The sequence below is a fragment of the Haliotis cracherodii genome, unplaced genomic scaffold (assembly GCF_022045235.1).
Source record: "Haliotis cracherodii isolate W230 unplaced genomic scaffold, xgHalCrac1.p SCAF_7, whole genome shotgun sequence".
NCBI classification, from domain to species: domain Eukaryota; kingdom Metazoa; phylum Mollusca; class Gastropoda; order Lepetellida; family Haliotidae; genus Haliotis; species Haliotis cracherodii.
Genome location: NW_027266330.1, coordinates 40,535,317 through 40,553,476, shown reverse-complemented (window position 1 = coordinate 40,553,476; position 18,160 = coordinate 40,535,317). Strand labels below are relative to the sequence as shown.

Here is an 18,160-nt window from a genome sequence, read left to right as displayed (position 1 = left end):
ATCTTCAATGCTAAATTGTATGTGTTCGCACTGGTTTCCTGGCGTGTGATCAAACACAGCAGAAAGGTCAGTGCAAGACAAATATACGCAAAACATTAAAGGGGGACAACTCTTCCTTCCTCCGCGAATGATGCACGTTTGAAACTTTTTTCTTGCTCGCATAGCCAAAAATCAAATCGTATTGTCTGTTGGTCTGTTGATTGTATCATATTGTTTCATGTGTTCTCTGGTAATACCAGTTTTGTGTTATCTATGTTTTGCACATGCCCCTGCTGTAACGGATGTGAGAAACGAAGATCAGCATTTTAGCTTGGGTTATCTTCACATCTTTTCTTGTCCAGTACTCCGAAGTATTGTTTTCATTAACTGAATGTCAGTTTTTCACATCATTAACATCTGATGTATCAATGACGAGAAGTAAGTAAAGACAAGTAGATCAATGCACTTGGCTGTTGCATTTACTGGGTATAAAAACATGCGCTTTATATTTCAACACAAACATCGTGTCACGGGTCTCGTACAGTTCACTCTGGCACATATGACCTCAGAGATGGAGATGACGGACTTATCTCTAGTAATGAAATGAACTCCATGGCGTCATTCCATCCCAACATCTATGACTTCATGACCATGTTGATAGATGAGGTAAGGTGAAATGGGGTTTAACGTTGTGTCCAAGATTGTTGCAATTATATAGCCACCATCTTCCCGAGGCAAGAGAGTTAACTGACTTTAAAAGTCCAGTTTCCACTCTTGCCGAACTAGGCGGGAATTACTGGGCTCGATCGTAGCGCCACCAGTGTCTATTACAACTTATGTCCCTTCTAAGCCTCTCCTGTGGACCAATCAGATTCCACCTCTCGTATCACTTGCGTTTGCTTCAAACAAAATGGTGGCGCCCAGTCGGGACGATCTGATAGATAATCAAAATCTATAGTGTCATAAAACGGGTCTTATATCGCGAAATGCATCAAATCACGTGAGCACCTTGATTAAAAACATGAAAAGATTTGGAAAATATCTGCTGACAACGAGTTGGCGGTGCACATACTTTGCAAACTCTGCTATCGACCGAAATCTGAACGACAGTTTACGAACCGGATTTCGATTTTGACTGGACTATGCATAGACTCGTTAGTTCAGCCAAAATGTAATTCCATAATACCAGCCGAGTTCGGCAAGGGTGGAAACTGGACTTTTATGCTCAGTTAGCTCTCTTGCCTCGGGAAGCTGTATAGCGACGTGCATGCACGTGTGTGTCTGTGTGTGTGTCTGCTTTTGTGTCCGAATTAGTGCCGGTTTTGTAGTGCTAGCTCACCGAGATACATGCCGCTGTTTAACATGAATACCCCACTCAGACACAGTTCACTGACTCCGAGCCGACCAGTCCTTGTTTTGTCCCCTAAATGCAGAGCACCAGGCAGGGTAAGAACAAGTACCACCTTTAACGTCTTTTAGTATGACGCGGCCTTCGAACCCCCAACCTTCCGCATATGTGATTAAACATGTTCTAAAGTCGTCTACAGTAGCTATGTTCATGATACACGTACGTACTTGTCCTGAAGTCCAAATTGAATAATATATATATATGATGGGTTATTTCATCGTCTGGAAAAAAACTATGTATTTTGTAACCATTAATTTTAAATAATCAAGAATGTAAGTAATTTATGTTGTTATTGTTAATCCTTTGAAGTTATCAGATGTGTATAAGCCTGTACTGTGCTGTCTAACTTCACGCTTGCTTGAGAACCCTATAAGAACTATACAGAAACGTCGCATCATAATAGAATAAAGAAGTTGTCATCCATAAGGTATCTTGTCGTGACTTGATAGATGTAGAAGACAGAGTAGAAGACAGGGGTAGAATACGTGGGTAGAAGACAGGGGTAGAAGACAGGGTAGAAGACAGGGTAGAAGACGGGTGTAGAAGAGAGGGGAGAACGGGGTAGAGAACGGAGGGTAGAAGACGGTGATGGAGGACGGTGGAAGAGGATGAGGGCAGAAGACAGGGGAGAAGCCGGGGGGGCGGAGGGTAGAAGACAGGGATAAGAAGAAGGTGGAGGACGGAGGTAGAAGACGGGGGTAGAAGACAGGGGAGAAGACAGGGGTGGGATGGACGGAGGGTAGAAGACAGGGGAGTAGACTGGGGTAGAAGACGGGGGTAGAAAACGGGGGTAGAAGACAGGGGTAGAAGACAGGGGAGAAGACAGGGGTGGGATGGACGGAGGGTAGAAGACAGGGGTAGAAGAAGGTGGAGGACGGAGGTAGAGGACAGGGGTAGAAGACGGGGGTAGAAGACAGGGGTGGGATGGACGGAGGGTAGAAGACAGGGGTAGAAGACGGTGGAGGACGGAGGTAGAGGACAGGGGTAGAAGACGGGGGTAGAAGACAAGGGAGAAGCCGGGGGGGGGGGGGGGGGGGGGGGGTGGGGGGCGGAGGGTAGAAGACAGGGATAAGAAGAAGGTGGAGGACGGAGGTAGAAGACGGGGGTAGAAGACAGGGGAAAAGACAGGGGTGGGATGGACGGAGGGTAAAAGACAGGGGTAGAAGACGGGGGTAGAAGACAGGGGTGGAATGGACGGAGGGTAAAAGACAGGGGTAGAAGACGGGGGTAGAAGACAGGGGTGGAATGGACGGAGGGTAGAAGACAGGGGTAGAAGACAGGGGAGAAGACAGGGGTGGGATGGACGGAGGGTAGAAGACAGGGGTAGAAGACGGTGGAGGACGGAGGTAGAGGACAGGGGTAGAAGACAGGGGAGAAGCCGGGGGGGGGGGGGGGGGGCGGAGGGTAGAAGACAGGGATAAGAAGAAGGTGGAGGACGGAGGTAGAAGACGGGGGTAGAAGACAGGGGAGAAGACAGGGGTGGGATGGACGGAGGGTAGAAGACCGGGGTAGAAGACGGTGGAGGACGGAGGTAGAGGACAGGGGTAGAGAACTGAGGGTAGAAGACAGGGGTAGAAGACAGGGTAGAAGACGGGTGTAGAAGAGAGGGGAGAACGGGGTAGAGAACGGAGGGTAGAAGACGGTGATGGAGGACGGTGGAAGAGGATGAGGGCAGAAGACAGGGGAGAAGCCGGGGGGGCGGAGGGTAGAAGACAGGGATAAGAAGAAGGTGGAGGACGGAGGTAGAAGACGGGGGTAGAAGACAGGGGAGAAGACAGGGGTGGGATGGACGGAGGGTAGAAGACAGGGGTAGAAGACGGTGGAGGACGGAGGTAGAGCACAGGGGTAGAAGACGGGGGTAGAAGACAGGGGAGAAGCCGGGGGGGGGGGGGGGGGTTGGGGGGCGGAGGGTAGAAGACAGGGATAAGAAGAATGTGGAGGACGGAGGTAGAAGACGGGGGTAGAAGACAGGGGAAAAGACAGGGGTGGGATGGACGGAGGGTAGAAGACAGGGGTAGAAGACGGGGGTAGAAGACAGGGATGGAATGGACGGAGGGTAGAAGACAGGGGTAGAAGACAGGGGAGAAGACAGGGGTGGGATGGACGGAGGGTAGAAGACAGGGGTAGAAGAAGGTGGAGGACGGAGGTAGAGGACAGGGGTAGAAGACGGGGGTAGAAGACAGGAGTGGGATGGACGGAGGGTAGAGGACAGGGGTAGAAGACGGTGGAGGACGGAGGTAGAGGACAGGGGTAGAAGACGGGGGTAGAAGACAGGGGAGAAGACAGGGTAGAAGACGGGGGTAGAAGACAGGGGAGAAGACAGGGTAGAAGACGGGGGTAGAAGACAGGGGAGAAGACAGGGGTAGAAGACGGGGGTAGAAGACAGGGGAGAAGACAGGGGTGGGATGGACGGAGGGTAGAAGACAGGGGAGTAGACTGGGGTAGAAGACAGGGGAGAAAACGGGGTTAGAGAAAGGAGGGTAGAAGACGGTGGTGGAGGACGGTGTAAGAGGACGACGGTAGAAGACAGGGGAGAAGACGGGGGTGGGGTGGACGGAGGTGTAGAAGACAGGGGAGAAGACGGGGGTAGAAGACAGGGGTAGAGAACGGAGGGTGGAGGACGGTGTAAGAGGACGACGGTAGAAGACAGGGGAGAAGACGGGGGTGGGGTGGACGGAGGTGTAGAAGACAGGGGAGAAGACGGGGGTAGAAGACAGGGGTAGAGAACGGAGGGTGGAGGACGGTGTAAGAGGACGACGGTAGAAGACAGGGGAGAAGACGGGGGTGGGGTGGACGGAGGTGTAGAAGACAGGGGAGAAGACGGGGGTAGAAGACAGGGGTAGAGAACGGAGGGTGGAGGACGGTGGAAGAGGACAACGGTAGAAGACAGGGGAGAAGACGGGGGGGGGAGGTGGTGGTGGACTGGACGGAGGGTAGAAGACAGGGGTAGAAAACTGAGGGTAGAAGACGGGTAGAAGACGGGAGGAGACGGGTGTAGAAGACAGGGGAGAAGACGGGGGTAATGGACGGTGCTAGGGAAGGGGGTAGAAGACAGAGTAGAAGACAGGGGTAGAATACGTGGGTAGAAGACAGGGGTAGAAGACAGGGTAGAAGACAGGGTATAAGACGGGGGTAGAGGACGGATGTAGAGGACGGTGCTAGGGGAAGGGGGTAAAAGACGGTGGTATAAGACGGGGGTAGAATACGGGGGTAGAATACGGGGGTAGAAGACAGGGTAGAAGACGGTGGTAGAAGACAGGGGTAGAATACGTGAGTAGAAGACAGGGGTAGAAGACAGGGGTAGAAGACAGGGTATAAGACGGGGGTAGAGGGCGGTGGTAGAGGACGAGGGTAGAAGACTGTGGTAGAAGACGGGGGTAGAAGACAGGGGTATAAGACGGTGGTAGAAGACAGGGGTAGAAGACAGGGTAGAGGACGGTGGTAGAAGAAAGGGGGAGAAAAAAGGGGAGAAGACGGGGGATAAAAGACAGGTAACAGATCATGAGGCGCAACAGGTCATGATATTTCTGCAAACTCGATGCCAAGGGAAGCAACTCCGTCGCTCTTAACCCTGGGATGTGCCAAGTAAATATTGATATTTTTAGCTGTGACCTAGATGTACATAGAGACAAACCACGGGGCTGGCTGATAATTATTCATGAGCGTTCCGCCATGATGTTCCTTGAATGACATCCGCGCGAGTTAGGAGCGATCGGTTATCAGTTGTGTCCAATAATTAGCAACTTGACCCGCAGTACCTTGCGACCACTGGAGTCCTCCGAACAAGCCGAGCTTCGTCGAGACATGTAAGGGCATTAAACGTGAGTACAAGCTACGTCCTTGTGTGAACCTAGACTGCACTACGTGTTCAAAACATGGGCTGCGAGGCGAAACTATTGTGTATCATATCAACTTTTACTACATATTTTCAGCAGGTTTGTGAAACCCTCACAAGAAAACCTTCTACCCACGAGTAAATTATTCCACAGCCTGAACAGTTGCTTACATACCTAGATGTAGACTTCTGTCTCCGAGGATATTTTTAAATGGAACAATAATAAGTCTGATAAAATTATATGGCGTGTGAATGTTTATGTTTTTTCAGTTCTGATTTATTATCAATGACAGCCTTTGTGGAACTTGGTATTATAGTGTTGTGTCTCTGTGAAACCAGACCAGGGGAGCGTGGTTCGTGACAACACTGATATTGTGACCAGCACCTCGCGCTGCGAATGCAATGTTAGGTGCCACGTGTTTGCGAGCCAGGTGTACCATTGTGTTGTGTAATTCCCAGCGGTACATATAACCAGCTCCGCAAACAGAATTATGCAACATTACATCGCAGCTGAACATGCGCCGTATTCAAATGTCAGCTTTGTTTCATCTTTGTCCCGACCAACCAAACCAAGACAAATTAAGCACATGTTGACCTACTTTCGTAATACCTGCCTGCCATATGTGACACGATTGCGCGACACGCTCTGGTGGCTTTCAGTGTATTCGTCCATGACATTAAGCCATACCAGGTCACGTCACAAGAAACTGTGGTCCAGTCGGGATGAGTGTTACTAGAAGTAATTATTACCATTATTACCAAGTCGTGATGACAAAACACACACACACGTGGCCAACGCGACTCTTTAAGGCCTACCCTGGGGTATTGGGTAAGTCGTTTGGCCTCAGGCTGTGTACAGTTTCTAGTGTTTTGAAAGTCATAAGTCGGGCATAACAGACTGAGGTGAATTGTTTCCATGTCACATTTGTTTATATATTCACCGTCGTCAGAATGTATCAAGTCACCGTCGTCCCACAATGTTGCAATACCAACACAGGGCATATGACGAGTTAATATTCCATGAGGACATTTCCCAGGCGGTCGTTCTGTGGGGTCGGTATTCCAACATAGATTATTTACTTGTATATATATGACGTATTGATTTTATTGTTTTGCAGTCATAGATAGACTAACTTAAAGTATCATTAAAATTAAAATGTAATTACAATGTATCTTAATGCCTTATTACCAATGTACCCAAGTCATGCAAATATACCACGTATCATCATTTATTTTAATTGATGACATCAATAAGTCATTTATTGGCCCTTATTGGAATAAAATCACTGTGAAGTTGGGATTATTCGTAGATGCCACAGCAATTAACGACATAGTCTCCGAGATGTAGAGTGTATAAGCGTCCAAGACCCAGGTTGCAGGAGTTGTGTAAGTAGTTGTCTCAAGTAAGAGGGTGATAGGGTTATTACTATGTGGCAGACCTTTGTTTAGAAACATTCAGCTCCGATCATATAAATATAGTGAAATATATACTACTCGAAAGAAGTTAAATAACACCCGATCCCATTAACTATAGTTATATGAAAGCATCGGGTTTTGTTTGAAAGTATATTTCTGTTACATCTAAACATCGTCTTGGTAATATCAATATATCATATCTCATTCTAAATTAGACCCGTGGAGATCCGGGGAAGAGTAGGTCTTCAGCAACCCATGCTTGCCCTAAAAGGCGACTATGCTTGTCGTAAGAGCCGATTAACGGGATCGGGTGGTCAGGCTCGCTGACCAGGTTGATGCATGCCATCGTATCCCAATTGTGTAGATCTATGCTCACGATGTCAATCACTGGATTGTCTGGCCCAGACTCGATTCTTTACAGACCGCGGTCATATAGCTGGAATATTGCTGAGTGCGGCGTTAAACAATAAACAAACAAAACATTCTAAATTAACAATAGACCTCGTGTGCATGCTCCCATCCTGGGCACCTGGCACCGTATCGGTTTATTCAATGTAAGCATAATTATATTTATTGACATAACAAACCTCATGGTGAGATGGCATAGATACATTTTTTATATGAATAAATAATGTACCTATATTACTGTCAACACCTCGATTTTAAGATAACACAAATGGATTAGTTATGTAATAAAAGATATCATAATGTATACAACGCAACACGCTCCTTCACACAGGCAGACAGATGGCCGAGTGTTGTCAGTACAGGCGTCGCTTGTCTGACACGCTATATCACAATCTGGAAAATGTTTCACATTTATTTGCTCGTAGGTTGATCTCGTGTATCACGCAGTTATACCATCATCACCACCTGCCGCGATGGACTGCAGTCGATATGTTTTACCGTATTGGTTTGATTTGAACGTGTTATTTTCATGGTATTTGTGATGTGTGCACGTCTCTATCCCTCGGGAGTCCTTGATCGACCAACACATTCAGCAAGCATTACGGTGTGTTTGTGATACATGGCCGCCACTTGAACATGTCATTCATAAGTCATAACCCATCAAGGAAATTACATGTTGAACTCCGTGACCCAGAGAACAACGGGGCCACGGCCTGGTGTGTACCGAGAGGTAGCAGCACGTGCACGGGGCTATCTTCTCCTGGCGGAGGTCCCCAGGGGAAACGGGTTAACGCAGACAGCTTGTTCTACCCAGCCTCGCCTGCACCCATGTAGACTAACATTTAGTCTATGAAATCTTATATTACACAATATCCTTCTTGACTCTAAAAATAAAATAAAATTAAAAAATTCCCTATGCTGATTTCATATGTGGAATAGAGCTAGCTAGAGCTGGCTAGACTGTTTTTCATAAAATAAATATATTCCACAGTCATGGTGCAGGACTAGCACCCATGTAACCCGACGGCCTGCTCTTGTTGGGCCGACCCAGTACACATTTCCACCAAACTGTATTGATCTCACTCTACTTCTACTTCACAAACCACCTGATCCCACCCTTCTCACCCAACCCCGTGACCTACTGTGACCCACCAGTCCTCTGGGGCAATTAAAAAAAAATCTGAGGCTGTCACCCTACAATAACGTGGACACACACTTCTCCAACGTTATTTCTGGTGGTTACATATGTTTTTAGAGTCCTTGGGATCCTTCTTTCTAATATATATTAAAATCTAACAAAAAGTTCCTAAATCTTTTCAATTGCGAGACTAAATATTCGTCTCGGCGTCATGCGTCATTGCTGTTAACAAGGACTTGCCTTGAAAGTTTGTGTGGATCGCTGGCGTTGTAGCAGTGTGTGGTTACATAAGAAATATGTGGGTAAACGTTACCTGCCAGAAGGGGGTCATGTTCTCTGATCGCCGCCTACAGCTGGAACCATTACACTGTCAACGCCATCTGGCGACCTGGTTATGGCGTCGTGACATGGTGTGGAGGAAGCTAGGGAGGGGTGCCTCGTTACCAGCGGGTGCTGTATATACCAGCGGGACAGACCTTTGTAGACGTAGGAGTTGTGGAGAAAGGATGCAGACAGACCTTTATAGACGTAGGAGTTGTGGAGAAAGGATGCAGAAAGACCTTTATAGACGTAGGAGTTGTGGAGAAAGGATGCAGACAGACCTTAATAGACGTAGGAGTTGTGGAGAAAGGATGCAGACTGACCTTTATAGACGTAGGAGTTGTGGAGAAAGGATGCAGACTGACCTTTATAGACGTAGGAGTTGTGGAGAAAGGATGCAGACTGACCTTTATAGGCGTAGTTGTGGAGAAAGGATGCAGACTGACCTTTATAGATGTAGGAGTTGTGGAGAAGGGATGCAGACAGACCTTTATAGTCGTAGGAGTTGTGGAGAAAGGATGCAGACTGACCTTTATAGACGTAGGAGTTGTGGAGAAAGGATGCAGACAGACCTTTACAGTCGTAGGAGTTGTGGAGAAAGGATGCAGACAGACCTTTATAGTCGTAGGAGTTGTGGAGAAAGGATGCAGACAGACCTTTATAGACGTAAGAGTTGTGGAGAAAGGATGCAGACAGACCTTTATAGTCGTAGGAGTTGTGGAGAAAGGATGCAAACAGACCTTTATAGACGTAGGAGTTGGGGAGGAATGAAGCAGACAGACCTTTGTAGACGTGGGAGTTGGGAGGAATGAAGCAGACTGATTTTATAGACGTAGTTGTGGAGGAAGGAAGCAGACAGGCCTTTGTAGACGAAGTTTTGGAGGAAGGTTGCAGACAGGCCTTTATAGACGTAGTTTGGGAGGAAGGAAGCAGACAGACTTTTATAGACGTAGTTGTGGAGGAAGGAAGCAGACAGGCCTTTGTAGACGAAGTTTGGGAAGGAAGGAAGCAGACAGACCTTTATAGACGAAGTTTGGGAGGAAGGAAGCAGACAGACCTTTATAGACGTAGTTGTGGAGGAAGGAAGCAGACAGGCCTTTGTAGACGAAGTTTGGGAAGAAGGTTGCAGACAGGCATTTATAGACGAAGTTTGGGAAGAAGGTTGCAGACAGGCCTTTATAGACGAAGTTTGGGAGGAAGGAAGCAGACAGACCTTTGTAGACGTAGTTGTGGAGGGAGGAAGCAGACAGGCCTTTGTAGACGAAGGTTTGGGAGGAAGGTTGCAGACAGACCTTTATAGACGAAGTTTGGGAGGAAGGTTGCAGACAGGCCTTTATAGACGAAGTTTGGGAGGAAGGAAGCAGACAGACCTTTATAGACGAAGTTTGGGAGGAAGGAAGCCGAAAGACCTTTATAGACGAAGTTTGGGAGGAAGGTTGCAGATAGACCTTTATAGACGAAGTTTGGGAGGAAGGAAGCCGAAAGACCTTTATAGACGAAGTTGGGGAGGAATGAAGCAGACAGACCTTTATAGACGTAGTTGTGGAGGAAGGAAGCAGACAGGCCTTTGTAGACGAAGTTTGGGAGGAAGGTTGCAGACAGGCCTTTATAGACGAAGTTTGGGAGGAAGGAAGCAGACAGATCTTTATAGACGTAGTTGTGGAGGAAGGAAGCAGACATGCCTTTGTAGACGAAGTTTGGGAGGAAGGTTGCACACAGGCCTCTATAGACGAAGTTTGGGAGGAAGGTTGCAGGCAGGCCTTTATAGACGAAGTTTGGGAGGAAGGTTGCAGACAGGCCTTTATAGACGAAGTCTGGGAGGAAGGAGGCAGACAGACCTTTGTAGACGAAGTTTGGGAGGAAGGAAGCAGACAGGCCTTTGTAGACGAAGTTTGGGAGGAAGGAAGCAGACAGACCTTTGTAGACGTAGTTGTGGAGGAAGGAAGCAGACAGGCCTTTATAGACGAAGTTTGGGAGGAAGGAAGCAGACAGGCCTTTATAGACGAAGTTGTGGAGGAAGGAAGCAGACAGGCCTTTATAGACGAAGTTTGGGAGGAAGGTTGCAGACGGGCCTTTGTAGACGAAGTTTGGGAGGAAGGAAGCAGACAGGCCTTTGTAGACGAAGTTTTGGAGGAAGGAAGCAGACAGGCCTTTGTAGACGAAGTTTGGGAGGAAGGAAGCAGACAGACCTTTATAGACGAAGTTTAGGAGGAAGGAAGCAGACTGATTTTATAGACGTAGTTGTGGAGGAAGGAAGCAGACAGGCCTTTGTAGACGAAGTTTGGGAGGAAGGTTGCAGACAGGCCTTTATAGACGAAGTTTGGGAGGAAGGAAGCAGACTGATTTTATAGACGTAGTTGTGGAGGAAGGAAGCAGACAGGCCTTTGTAGACGAAGTTTGGGAGAAAGGTTGCAGACAGGCCTTTATAGACGAAGTTTGGGAGGAAGGAAGCAGACTGATTTTATAGACGTAGTTGTGGAGGAAGGAAGCAGACAGGCCTTTGTAGACGAAGTTTGGGAGGAAGGTTGAAGACAGGCCTTTATAGACGAAGTTTGGGAGGAAGGAAGCAGACTGATTTTATAGACGTAGTTGTGGAGGAAGGAAGCAGACAGGCCTTTGTAGACGAAGTTTGGGAGGAAGGTTGCAGACAGGCCTCTATAGACGAAGTTTGGGAGGAAGGTTGCAGACAGGCCTTTATAGACGTAGTTGTGGAGGAAGGAAGCAGACAGGCCTTTATAGACGAAGTTTGGGAGGAAGGAAGCAGACAGGCCTTTGTAGACGAAGTTTGGGAGGAAGGTTGCAGACAGGCCTTTATAGACAAAGTTTGGGAGGAAGGTTGCAGACAGGCCTTTATAGACAAAGTTTGGGAGGAAGGTTGCAGACAGGCCTTTATAGACAAAGTTTGGGAGGAAGGTTGCAGACAGGCCTTTATAGACAAAGTTTGGGAGGAGGGTTGCAGACAGGCCTTTATAGACAAAGTTTGGGAGGAAGGTTGCAGACAGGCCTTTATAGACGAAGTTTGGGAGAAAGGTTGCAGACAGGCCTTTGTAGACGTATGAGTGGCGGAGGATGGTTGCAGACAGACCTTTAAAGACGTAGTTTTGGAAGAAGGGAGCAGAGACCTTTATATAGACGTAGCGAAGGAAGGTTGCAGAGACAAGAACGCCATTTCCCACGAGTTCAGTTAACCTTATGGTGTTGTCTAGTGCAGATGCTTCTGCAACTGTTACGTACACTTCAACCGACTTGATAGGTATCTGCAACATTGCACACTGCATGGCCAACGTCCTTGTGTCATATTACAGCGACTGTAGGTCATTGCGACATGATAAATATATTTCAATTTCAGTGCAAATTTGATGTCAGTACGGCGACGAGAGATATCTTCTATCAAATAATGTGTTTCAACTAATTTAAGATAAAAGGTTGATATTGACAGCATGGTAAATGCATTGCCCTTTATGATGCCAGGCCTATCCTTTCATGCGTTCATGTATTGCAGCCCTATTACTCTATTCAAGTTTTCTCGGCATTAGTGTCAGTTTGTTGGTATCACGTCCTACATGTGATGGAGTTGATAGCATCCGCGATGGCCCTCGGGCGTACTCCTGGCCGCCATAGTGCTGTAGTGCCACCACCCTCAGGGGTCTACTACTGGCCGCCATGGTGTTGTAGTGCCACCACACTCAGGGGTCTACTACTGGGTGCTGTAGTGCCACCACCCTCAGGGGTCTACTACTGGCCGCCACAGTGTTGTAGTGCCACCACACTCAGGGGTCTACTACTGGGTGTTGTAGTGCCACCACACTCAGGAATCTACTACTGGGTGTTGTAGTGCCACCACACTCAGGGGTCTACTACTGGGTGCTGTAGCGCCACCACACTCAGGAGTCTACTACTGGGTGTTGTAGTGCCACCACACTCAGGAATCTACTACTGAGTGTTGTAGTGCCACCACACTCAGGAATCTACTACTGGGTGTTGTAGTGCCACCACACTCAGGGGTCTACTACTGGGTGCTGTAGCGCCACCACACTCAGGAATCTACTACTGGGTGTTGTAGTGCCACCACACTCAGGAATCTACTACTGAGTGTTGTAGTGCCACCACACTCAGGAATCTACTACTGGGTGTTGTAGTGCCACCACACTCAGGAGTCTACTACTGGGTGTTATAGTGCCACCACACTCAGGGGTCTTCTACTGGCCGCCACAGTGCTGTAGCGCCACCATACTAAGGAATCTACTACTGGCCGCCACAGTGCTGTAGCGCCACCACACTCAGGGGTCTACTACTGGGTGTTGTAGTGCCACCATCCTCAGGGGTCTACTACTGGGTGCTGTAGTGCCACCACCCTCAGGGGTCTACTACTGAGTGTTGTAGTGCCACCACACTCAGGAATCTACTACTGGGTGTTGTAGTGCCACCACACTCAGGGGTCTACTACTGAGTGTTGTAGTGCCACCACACTCAGGGGTCTACTACTGGCCGCCACAGTGCTGTAGCGCCACCACACTCAGGGGTCTACTACTGGGTGTTGTAGTGCCACCACACGCAGGGGTCTACTACTGGGTGCTGTAGTGCCACCACACGCAGGAATCTACTACTGGGTGCTGTAGTGCCACCACACTCAGGAATCTACTACTGGGTGTTGTAGTGCCACCACACTCAGGAATCTACTACTGAGTGTTGTAGTGCCACCACACTCAGGAATCTACTACTGGGTGTTGTAGTGCCACCATCCTCAGGAATCTACTACTGGGTGCTGTAGTGCCACCACACTCAAGAATCTACTACTGGGTGCTGTAGTGCCACCACACTCAGGAATCTACTACTGGGTGCTGTAGTGCCACCACACTCAGGAATCTACTACTGGGTGCTGTAGTGCCACCACACTCAGGAATCTACTACTGGGTGTTGTAGTGCCACCACACTCAGGAATCTACTACTGGGTGTTGTAGTGCCACCACACTCAGGGGTCTACTACTGGCCGCCACAGTGTTGTAGTGCCACCACACTCAGGAATCTACTACTGGGTGCTGTAGTGCCACCACACTCAAGAATCTACTACTGGTTGCTGTAGTGCCACCACACTCAGGAATCTACTACTGGGTGTTGTAGTGCCACCACACTCAGGAGTCTACTACTGGGTGCTGTAGTGCCACCACACTCAGGAGTCTACTACTGGGTGCTGTAGTGCCACCGCGCTCAGGAATCTACTACTGAGTGCTATAGTGCCACCACACTCAGGGGTCTACTACTGGCCGCCACAGTGCTGTAGTGCCACCACACTCAGGGGTCTACTACTGGCCGCCACAGTGCTGTAGTGCCACCACACTCAAGAATCTACTACTGGGTGCTGTAGTGCCACCACACTCAAGAATCTACTACTGGGTGCTGTAGTGCCACCACACTCAGGAATCTACTACTGGGTGCTGTAGTGCCACCACACTCAGGGGTCTACTACTGGGTGCTGTAGTGCCACCACACTCAGGAATCTACTACTTGGTGCTGTAGTGCCACCACACTCAGGAATCTACTACTGGGTGCTGTAGTGCCACCACACTCAGGAATCTACTACTGGGTGCTGTAGTGCCACCACACTCAGGGGTCTACTACTGGGTGCTGTAGTGCCACCACACGCAGGAATCTACTACTGGGTGTTGTAGTGCCACCACACTCAGGGGTCTACTACTGGCCGCCACAGTGTTGTAGTGCCACCACACTCAGGAATCTACTACTGGGTGCTGTAGTGCCACCACACTCAGGAATCTACTACTGGGTGTTGTAGTGCCACCACACTCAGGAATCTACTACTGAGTGTTGTAGTGCCACCACACTCAGGAATCTACTACTGGGTGTTGTAGTGCCACCACCCTCAGGGGTCTACTACAGAGTGTTGTAGTGCCACCACACTCAGGAATCTACTACTGAGTGTTGTAGTGCCACCACACTCAGGGGTCTACTACTGGCCGCCACAGTGCTGTAGCGCCACCACACTCAGGGGTCTACTACTGGGTGTTGTAGTGCCACCACACTCAGGGGTCTACTACTGGGTGTTGTAGTGCCACCACACGCAGGAATCTACTACTGGGTGCTGTAGTGCCACCACACTCAAGAATCTACTACTGGGTGCTGTAGTGCCACCACACTCAGGAATCTACTACTGGGTGTTGTAGTGCCACCACACTCAGGAGTCTACTACTGGGTGCTGTAGTGCCACCACGCTCAGGAATCTACTACTGGGTGCTGTAGTGCCACCACACTCAGGAATCTACTGCTGGGTGTTGTAGTGCCACCACACTCAGGGGTCTACTACTGGCCGCCACAGTGTTGTAGTGCCACCACACTCAGGAATCTACTACTGGGTGTTGTAGTGCCACCACACTCAGGAATCTACTACTGGGTGTTGTAGTGCCACCACACTCAGGAATCTACTACTGGGTGCTGTAGTGCCACCACACTCAGGAATCTACTACTGGGTGTTGTAGTGCCACCACACTCAGGAATCTACTACTGGGTGCTGTAGTGCCACCACACTCAGGGGGCTACTACTGGGTGCTGTAGTGCCACCACACTCACGAATCTACTACTGAGTGCTATAGTGCCACCACACTCAGGAGTCTACTACTGGCCGCCACACTCAGGAATCTACTACTGGCCGCCACACTCAGGAATCTACTACTGGGTGCTGTAGTGCCACCACACTCAGGGGTCTACTACTGGCCGCCACAGTGTTGTAGTGCCACCACACTCAGGGGTCTACTACTGGCCGCCACAGTGCTGTAGTGCCACCACACTCAAGAATCTACTATTGGGTGTTGTAGTGCCACCACACTCAGGAATCTACTACTGGGTGCTGTAGTGCCACCACACTCAAGAATCTACTACTGGGTGCTGTAGTGCCACCACACTCAGGAATCTACTACTGGGTGCTGTAGTGCCACCACACTCAGGGGTCTACTACTGGGTGCTGTAGTGCCACCACACTCAGGAATCTACTACTGGGTGCTGTAGTGCCACCACACTCAGGAATCTACTACTGGGTGCTGTAGTGCCACCACACTCAGGAATCTACTACTGGGTGCTGTAGTGCCACCACACTCAGGGGTCTACTACTGGGTGCTGTAGTGCCACCACACTCAGGAATCTACTACTGGGTGCTGTAGTGCCACCACACTCAGGAATCTACTACTGAGTGCTATAGTGCCACCACACTCAGGAATCTACTACTGGGTGCTGTAGTGCCACCACACTCAGGAATCTACTACTGGGTGCTGTAGTGCCACCACACTCAGGAATCTACTACTGAGTGCTATAGTGCCACCACACTCAGGAATCTACTACTGGGTGCTGTAGTGCCACCACACTCAGGAATCTACTACTGGGTGCTGTAGTGCCACCACACTCAGGAATCTACTACTGGCTGCCACAGTGCTGTAGTGCCACCACACTCAAGAATCTACTACTGGGTGCTGTAGTGCCACCACACTCAGGAATCTACTACTGGGTGCTGTAGTGCCACCACACTCAGGAATCTACTACTGGGTGCTGTAGTGCCACCACACTCAGGGGTCTACTACTGGCCGCCACAGTGCTGTAGTGCCACCACACTCAGGAATCTACTACTGGGTGCTGTAGTGCCACCACACTCAGGAATCTACTACTGGGTGCTGTAGTGCCACCACACTCAGGAATCTACTACTGGGTGCTGTAGTGCCACCACACTCAAGAATCTACTACTGGGTGCTGTAGTGCCACCACACTCAGGAATCTACTACTGGGTGTTGTAGTGCCACCACACTCAAGAATCTACTACTGGGTGCTGTAGTGTCACCACACTCAAGAATCTTCTACTGGGTGCTGTAGTGCCACCACACTCAGGGGTCTACTACTGGTGCTGTAGTGCCACCACACTCAAGAATCTACTACTGGTGCTGTAGTGCCACCACACTCAGGGGTCTACTACTGGGTGCTGTAGTGCCACCACACTCAGGAATCTACTACTGAGTGCTATAGTGCCACCACGCTCAGGAGTCTACTACTGAGAATTCCGGGGAAAAGTACCAGTCCCCACACAATATCAGATGGTCGGTCACTGAAGGCCTGTGCCCTTCCTCAACAACCCCTTCGACTAAAATGGCCTGTCGCGCCCGTTCTCTGCAGCTGTTAGTATAGGGGCCCGTATGCACCAGTTTATCTGTAACTGTTAGTATAGGGGCCCATATCCACCAGTTTATCTGCAACTGTTAGTATAGGGGCCCATATCCACCAGTTTATCTGCAGCTGTTAGTATAGGGGCCCATATCCACCAGTTTATCTGCAACTGTTAGTATAGGGGCCCATATCCACCAGTTTATCTGCAACTGTTAGTATAGGGGCCCATATCCACCAGTTTATCTGCAACTGTTAGTATAGGGGCCCATATCCACCAGTTTATCTGCAACTGTTAGTATAGGGGCCCATATCCACCAGTTTATCTGCAACTGTTAGTATAGGGGCCCATATCCACCAGTTTATCTGCAGCTGTTAGTATAGGGGCCCATATCCACCAGTTTATCTGCAGCTGTTAGTATAGGGGCCCATATCCACCAGTTTATCTGCAACTGTTAGTATAGGGGCCCATATCCACCAGTTTATCTGCAACTGTTAGTATAGGGGCCCATATCCACCAGTTTATCTGCAACTGTTAGTATAGGGGCCCATATCCACCAGTTTATCTGCAGCTGTTAGTATAGGGGCCCATATCCACCAGTTTATCTGCAGCTGTTAGTATAGGGGCCTGTCTTCGCCCCTTCCTCGACAGCTGTTATGCGTGGATCTATGCTCATGATATCAATCGCTGGATTATCTGGTCCAGACTCGTCATTTTACAGACCGCCGTCATATATAGCTGAAATATTGCTGGCGTTACACAACAAACAAAGCACTGATGGTCCCGCCAACTACTACCGGTTGAGCTGGGCTGGTGCCAGGTTGTTTGTCTCCCATAAGGTGCATGGGAAATCGGTCTAGAGTCTCATGGTGCACTAAACAGCGAGCAGTTTAAATGTCATCACGTACAAGTGGTCGGCATTAGTTTGCAACACATTGATTTCCTGTCGACATTTACTTATGTAAACGAGGCGTTCAAATCTGCGAATGTAATGGACCTTCTATACTAAAGGCCGTGTATTTGTTAGTGACAGCGTCAAGTTGGTTATTTTTGTTAAGACAAGACATGACAGCAGTCACTAACCGTCGTAGCTGCCACAGCTGAAAGTGATGCATACCGAGGTCCAGGTCATTGTGTATTGAGTTTCAGGTCATTGTATATTGGGCTCAAGAACATTGTATATTGAGCTCAAGAACATTGTGTCTTGAGAACAAGGTCATTGTGTATTAAGTTCCAGGTCATTGTATAGTGAGCTCCAGGATATTGTGTATTGAGTACCAGGTCATTGTCTATTGAGTTGGAGGTCATTGCATATTGAGCTCCAGGACATTGTGTATTGAGTTCCAGGACGTTGTCTATTGAGTTCCAGGTCATTGTCTATTGAGTTCCAGGACGTTGTCTATTGAGGTCCGGGACATTGCCTATTCAGTTACGACATTGTCTATTCAGTTCTACGACATTTTCTGTTGTGATCCAGCATATTGTCTATGAAGATTCAAG

At 48.8% G+C, this 18,160-nt stretch overlaps 2 protein-coding genes across 3 annotated transcripts in view; one reads left to right on the top strand and one right to left on the bottom strand.

Annotated features, from left to right (window-relative positions):
* Window positions 1–1,803: 1,803 nt before the first annotated feature.
* On the bottom strand, window positions 1,804–5,193 carry LOC139448890 (uncharacterized). Its single transcript, XM_071230408.1, has 2 exons — window positions 5,146–5,193; window positions 1,804–4,419 (listed from the first exon to the last, which is right to left on the bottom strand). Exons 1-2 carry the CDS (start codon window positions 5,191–5,193, stop codon window positions 1,804–1,806), a joined length of 2,664 nt encoding a protein of 887 aa, XP_071086509.1.
* LOC139447197 (monocarboxylate transporter 12-like) overlaps window positions 5,020–18,160 on the top strand; it is a 42,378-nt gene continuing 29,237 nt past the window's right edge. The window contains exon 1 of one of the 2 annotated variants that reach the window (XM_071228419.1): window positions 5,020–5,208. The gene's annotated coding sequence lies outside the window, so the exon portion shown is untranslated. Of the gene's footprint in view, window positions 5,209–5,953; window positions 6,052–18,160 lie in introns of those variants that run through there. The other variant, XM_071228421.1, reaches the window with a different exon arrangement.

Excerpts from the sequence above, each read along its gene's own strand:
- LOC139448890 (XM_071230408.1), bottom strand. The coding sequence starts at position 5,193 with ATGTCTCGACGAAGCTCGGCTTGTTCGGAGGACTCCAGTGGTCGCAAG. Across the intron at positions 4,420-5,145 it reads AGGACTCCAGTGGTCGCAAG|CACCGTCCATTACCCCCGTC; the intron begins GTACTGCGGGTC and ends CCCCTTCCCTAG.